This window comes from Zootoca vivipara, chromosome 7 (genome assembly GCF_965207765.1).
Source record: "Zootoca vivipara chromosome 7, rZooViv2.hap1.1, whole genome shotgun sequence".
Classification (NCBI taxonomy): Eukaryota; Metazoa; Chordata; class Lepidosauria; order Squamata; family Lacertidae; genus Zootoca; species Zootoca vivipara.
In genome coordinates, this window is record NC_142590.1 from 80,903,883 (window position 1) to 80,910,649 (window position 6,767).

Here is a 6,767-nt window from a genome sequence, read left to right on the forward strand (position 1 = left end):
TACCTTCTTTTTCTTTCCATACTTTAAGCACGGGCTGTGTGTAATCCTGTTTGTTGTTGTAGGGATTTTCCTTAGTTTCTTTGTGAGGAAGGGGTATGCTGTGATGGGGGAGTTAGCTGGTCTGTAGAAATCCTTGCCTTCTCTGCCCCCTGTGTTTCTACTCTTGTGGATCTAATGCAGTGACTGTATTCTCCGTTCCCAGGACGTTGTCCTTTAAAATAACTGTGAAAGCCAGAAGATGGCACCAAACCCTTCTTTACTGTCATTAGAAGTGGTGTTAAAACTGATCTGACAGAGTAGGAGGGCAGAGTCTGAGATTTATACATTTAAAAGCACGGTGTCTTCAGATGATTGCAGACATTTAGGGATGGTGCCAAAGCTCCTTGGCAGAGTTCTTGCTTTGCATGAAGAAATGAACCCTCTGTAACAATAATTTCCATCAGCAAAGCATTCTAGACTATTAGCCAGCAGTTTGCCTAAAAATGAACTCATCAGCCAGAAGGAAACTATAAGTACATAAAAGGAGCCTTGCTGGCTCCAAGGAAGCATTAAAGGTAAAGCTCATAGAATCATAGAGTTGGAAGAGACCACAAAGGCCATCCAGCCCAACCCCCTGCCAAGCAGGAAACACCATCAAAGCATTCTTGACATATGGCTGTCAAGCCTCTGCTTAAAGACCTCCAAAGAAGGAGACTCCACCACACTCCCTGGCAACGAATTCCACTGCTGAACAGCTCTTACTGTCAGGAAGTTCCTCCTAATGTTTAGGTGGAATCTACTTTCTTGTAGCTTGAATCCATTGCTCCGTGTCCGCTTCTCTGGAGCAGCAGAAAACAACCTTTCTCCCTCCTCTATATGACATCCTTTTATATATTTGAACATGGCTGTCATAAAGGACAAATGTGGTAAGGACCTAACAGAAGCAGAAGACATCAAGAAGAGGTGGCAAGAATACACAGAGGAATTATACCAGAAAGATACGGAGGTCTCGTACACCCCAGGTAGTGTGGTTGCTGACCTTGAGCCAGACATCTTGGAGAGTGAAGTCAAATGGGCCTTAGAAAGCACTGCTAATAACAAGGCCAGTGGAAGTGATGGTATTCCAGCTGAACTATTTAAAATTTTAAAAGATGATGCTGTTAAGGTGCTACACCCAATATGCCAGCAAGTTTGGAAAACTCAGCAATGGCCAGAGGATTGGAGAAGATCAGTCTACATCCCAATTCCAAAGAAGGGCAGTGCCAAAGAATGCTGCAACTACCGCACAATTGCGCTCATTTCACACGCTAGCAAGGTTATGCTTAAAATTCTACAAGGCAGGCTTAGGCAGTATGTGGACCGAGAACTCCCAGAAGTGCAAGCTGGATTTCGAAAGGGCAGAGGAACCAGAGACCAAATAGCAAACATGCGCTGGATTATGGAGAAAGCTAGAGAGTTCCAGAAAAACGTCTACTTCTGCTTCATTGACTATGCAAAAGCCTTTGACTGTGTCGACCACAGCAAACTATGGCAAGTTCTTAAAGAAATGGGAGTGCCTGATCACCTCATCTGTCTCCTGAGAAATCTCTATGTGGGACAAGAAGCTACAGTTAGAACTGGATATAGAACAACTGATTGGTTCAAAATTGGGAAAGGAGTACGACAAGGTTGTATATTGTCTCCCTGCTTATTTAACTTATATGCAGAATTCATCATGCGAAAGGCTGGACTAGATGAATCCCAAGCCGGAATTAAGATTGCCGGAAGAAATATCAACAACCTCAGATATGCAGATGACACAACCTTGATGGCAGAAAGTGAGGAGGAATTAAAGAACCTTTTAATGAGGGTGAAAGAGGAGAGCGCAAAATATGGTCTGAAGCTCAACATCAAAAAATCCCAAGATCATGGCCACTGGTCCCATCACCTCCTGGCAAATAGAAGGGGAAGAAATGGAGGCAGTGAGAGATTTTGCTTTCTTGGGCTCCTTGATCACTGCAGATGGTGATAGGAGTCACGAAATTAAAAGACACCTGCTTCTTGGGAGAAAAGCAATGACAAACCTAGACAGCATCTTAAAAAGCAGAGACATCACCTTGCCGACAAAGGTCCATATAGTTAAAGCTATGGTTTTCCCAGTAGTGATGTATGGAAGTGAGAGCTGGACCATAAAGAAGGCTGATCGCCGAAGAATTGATGCTTTTGAATTACGGTGCTGGAGGAGACTCTTGAGAGTCCCATGGACTGCAAGAAGATCAAACCTATCCATTCTGAAGGAAATCAGCCCTGAGTGCTCACTGGAAGGACAGATTGTGAAGCTGAGGCTCCAATACTTTGGCCACCTCATGAGAAGAGAAGATTCCCTGGAAAAGACCCTGATGTTGGAAAAGATGGAGGGCACAAGGAGAAGAGGACGACAGAGGACGAGATGGTTGGACAGTGTTCTTGAAGCTACGAACATGAGTTTGACCAAACTGCGGGAGGCAGTGGAAGACAGGAGTGCCTGGCGTGCTATGGTCCATGGGGTCATGAAGAGTCGGACACGACTAAACGACTAAATAACAAATCATATCACCCCTTAACCTTCTCTTCTCCAGTCTAAACATACCCAGCTCCCTAAGCCATTCCTCATAAGACACAGTTTCCAGGCCTTTGACCGTTTTGGTTGCCCTCCTCTGGACACTTTCCAGCTTTTCAGTATCCTTCTTGAACTGTGGTGCCCAGAACTGGACACAGTACTCCAGGTAAGGTCTGACCAGAGCAGAATACAGTGGTACTATTACTTCCCTAGATCTAGATGCTATACTCCTATTGATGCAGCCCAGAATTGCATTGGCTTTTTTAGTTGCTGCATCACACTGTTGACTCATGTCAAGTTTGTGGTCTACCAAGACTCCTAGATCCTTTTCACTTGTATAGCTCTCAAGCCAGGTGTCACTCATCCTGTTATTTGTGCCTTTCATATTTTTTTTGCCCAAGTGTAGTACTTTACATTTCTCCCTGTTAAAATTCATCTTGTTTGCTTTAGCCCAGTTGTCTAATCTGTTAAGGTCATTTTGAAGTGTTATTCTGTCCTCTGGGGTACCGGTATTAGCCACCCCTTCCAATTTGGTGTCATCTGCAAACTTGTTCAGGATGCCCTCAACCCCATCATCCAAGTCATTGATAAAGATGTTGAACAAGACTGGGCCCAAGACAGAACCCTGTGGCACCCCACTAGTCACTTCTCTCCAGGGTGAAGAGGAGCCATTGATGAGCACCCTTTGGGTTTGGTCAGCCAGCCAGTTACAAATCCATTGAATGGTAGCATTGTCTAGCCCACATTTTACCAGCTTCCTCAGTAGAATATCATGGGGCACCTTGTCAAAGGCCTTGCTGAAATCAAGATCTGCTACATCCACAGCATTCCCTTCATCTACCAGGCTTGTGACTCTGTCAAAAAATGAGATCAGATTAGTCTGACATGACCTATTTTTCAGAAACCCATGCTGACTTTTAGTGATCACAGTGTTTCTTTCTAGGTGCTCACAGACCATTTGCTTAATGATCTGCTCTAGAATCTTTCCTGGTATTGATGTCAGGCTGGCTGGGCGGTAATTGTTTGGGTCCTCCCTTTTTGAATATAGGGACATCATTTGCCCTCCTCCAGTCTGCTGGGACTTCGCCTGTTTTCCAGGAATTCTCAAAGATAACTGCCAGTGGTTCTGAAATCACCTCTGCCATTTCTTTTAATATTCTTGGATGTAGTTCATCTGGCCCTGGAGACTTGAATACATCTAAACTAGCCAAGTATTCTTGTACTACCTCCTTACTTATTCTGGGCTGTGTTTCCCCTGCTGAATCATCTGCTCCATATTCTTCAGGTCGGGCATTGTTTTCTTTTTTGGAGAAGACTGAGGCAAAGAAGGCATTGAGGAATTCTGCTCTTTCTCTGTCCCCTGTTCGCATTTCACCATCTTCTCCTCTAAGTGACCCCACTGTTTCCTTGTTCTTCCTTTTGCTACGGACATACCCATAGAAGCCCTTTTTGTTGCTTTTAACCTCTCTAGCAAGCTTGAGTTCATTCTGTGCTTTAGCTTTTCTGACTTTGTCTCTACACGTGCTGGCTATTTGTTTGAATTCCTGGTGGTTTCCCCCTTTTTCCATTTTTTGTACATATCCCTTTTAAATCTTAACTCAGTTAAAAGTTCTTTAGATAGCCACCCTGGCTTCTTTAGGCACCTTCCATGTTTCCGTCTCATTGGTATTGCCTCAAGTTGTACTTTTAATATCTCCCTTTTAACAAACTCCCAACCATCATGAACTCCCTTCCCTTTTAGTATTTCTGTCCATGGGATTTCACCTAGCATTTCCCTAAGTTTTCTGAAGTCGGCTTTCTTAAAATCTAGAATTTGAGTCTTAGTATGCTTGGTTGCTCCTTTCCACTGTATAATAAACTCCAGAAGAGCATGGTCACTCCCACCTAATGATCCTGCCACCATAGCTGCCAAGTTTTCCCTTTTCTCGCGAGGAAGCCTATTCAGCATAAGGGAAAATCCCTTTAAAAAACGGATAACTTGGCAGCTATGCCTGCCACTTCTACCCCACTAACCAGGTCATCACTATTGGTTAGGACCAGATCTAAAATGGCTGATCCTCTTGTTGCTTCTCCCACTTTCTGGACAATGAAGTTGTCTGCAAGGCCAGTGAGGAATCTGTTCGACCTTATGCTCTTGGCTGAGTTGGACATCCAACAAATATCAGGATAGTTGAAATCCCCCATTACTTCTATCTCACTTCCTTTTGAATTATTCCTCCTTATTATTCCTCCTGGAAATCTGGCAACCACTCACAGCCTTTTGGAATGAAAAAACAACAGTGAGGAGTGAATGTTGTCATAAATGTACTTTAAATGTAGATTAATTATACACCCAGAACCAGTAATTTTTCTTCTCAGCTATATTTGAATATTTTTCTCGGTTGTCATGTAATAGACTAATGACAGGCTTTTTAAAAAAAAAAGTGTACAGATTATCTTTCTGATCTGCAGAGGGCACCAAATAGTTTTGCAACAGAGACTTGGAGAAATGGGAATTGTAACTGTCAGTCAAAGAGGTACATGCTCTCCAATGGTCATTGTGAGGCACAGAAGATTAAGTAGGAGTGTTTTCCCCCCATTCATGAACGTATAAAACCCAATGCTCTTTTACTGTTTCTGCCCTCCTTCTCTCAGATGAATCAGGAAGAGATGCTGTGAAGTGCTTTTTAAATCTCCGCTCCAACCGCAGTCCCAGGACATGGGAGCATATCACAAGGACAGTCACTTTAAATACAACAGGTGAATCATAAAGGGGACTATTGTTGCCATGATTTCAACTTCCTTTCGTAAATTTCTGTACCATTTGCTGTTTCATCTGATTTCACTGAAAGAGGGGGCTTTTCTTCCCCCAGCAATGGCTTCGGCGGATTGAATGAAGAGGACTTTTCCCCAATCAAGTATTCCTTGATCTCATTCGATAAAGAGCACTAGAGCAATTCTGAATGATTCTCTCTTTTTACAGATGCTGTTTCCATAACCGCTTGCAAAGCTGAACGCCGTCTCTTAACGATGAACACGACGGTACGCTGGGCTCTAACTTTTCAGCCTGTGTTGGTTAATGCCACTGAAGAGCTCAATGATTCGGTCCTTCTCGGCAGCAGGAGCGACAATGGATTCTGCGAAAAGGTGTTCATTAAAGCTGAGGTCTTCTTGACCCTGGGGATCATCAGCCTTCTGGAGAACATCCTCGTCATCCTTGCCGTGATCAAAAACGGCAACCTGCATTCCCCCATGTACTTTTTCCTCTGTAGCCTGGCTGCAGCAGACATACTGGTGAGTATGTCCAATGCCCTGGAAACTATCATGATTGCCATCCTGAGCAATGGCTATCTCATCATGGAGGACCGCTTCATCCAACACATGGACAATGTCTTTGACTCAATGATCTGCATCTCTTTGGTTGCCTCCATATGCAACCTTTTGGTCATAGCCATCGACAGGTACATTACCATTTTCTATGCGCTCCGCTACCACAGCATCATGACCGTGAAGAAAGCCCTGGCTCTCATCGGGCTCATCTGGGTCGCCTGCATCTTTTGCGGCATCATGTTCATTGTCTACTACGAGAGCAAAACTGTCATTGTCTGCCTCATCACCATGTTCTTCACCATGCTTTTCCTCATGGCCTCGCTGTACGTCCACATGTTTCTGTTTGCGCGCCTGCACGTCAAGCGCATCGCAGCCCTCCCGGTGGATGGAGCCCCCCACCAGCGCACTTGTATGAAAGGGGCGGTCACAATCACTATTCTCCTCGGGGTCTTTGTCGTCTGCTGGGCTCCTTTCTTCCTCCATCTCATTCTGATCATCTCCTGCCCTACCAACCCACACTGTGTTTGCTACACCTCACATTTCAACACATACCTGGTCCTTATCATGTGCAACTCGGTCATCGATCCTCTCATTTATGCCTTCCGGAGCTTGGAGATGCGAAAGACCTTCAAGGAAATAGTTTGCTGCTGTTATGGCATGAGCTCAGGACACTGCATGCTCTGAGGTGGTGTCTATGAAGGCATTAGGTGGCTGGCTTTGAGGCAAAAATCCTAAACACTGTCTGAAAGTGTCATTGCTAAGAATGATAAAGGGGGAAGGCTTAAGGACTGAGGGTAACAGGGGAGAGCTATGATTTGCTTGCTGCTTGCCAACTTTCAGTTTTTAAAAAATGGCAAAAGAGTACATTAATGCTTACACTTATGCAGTAATCACAGAAGCA

At 44.3% G+C, this 6,767-nt stretch overlaps 1 protein-coding gene across 1 annotated transcript; it reads left to right on the forward strand.

Annotated features, from left to right (window-relative positions):
* Positions 1-5,151: 5,151 nt before the first annotated feature.
* On the forward strand, positions 5,152-6,550 carry MC3R (melanocortin 3 receptor). The gene is made up of 2 exons (XM_035123203.2): positions 5,152-5,296; positions 5,520-6,550. Exon 2 carries the CDS (start codon positions 5,567-5,569, stop codon positions 6,548-6,550), a length of 984 nt encoding a protein of 327 aa, XP_034979094.1. The 5' UTR covers positions 5,152-5,296; positions 5,520-5,566.
* The last annotated feature ends 217 nt before the right edge of the window (positions 6,551-6,767 follow it).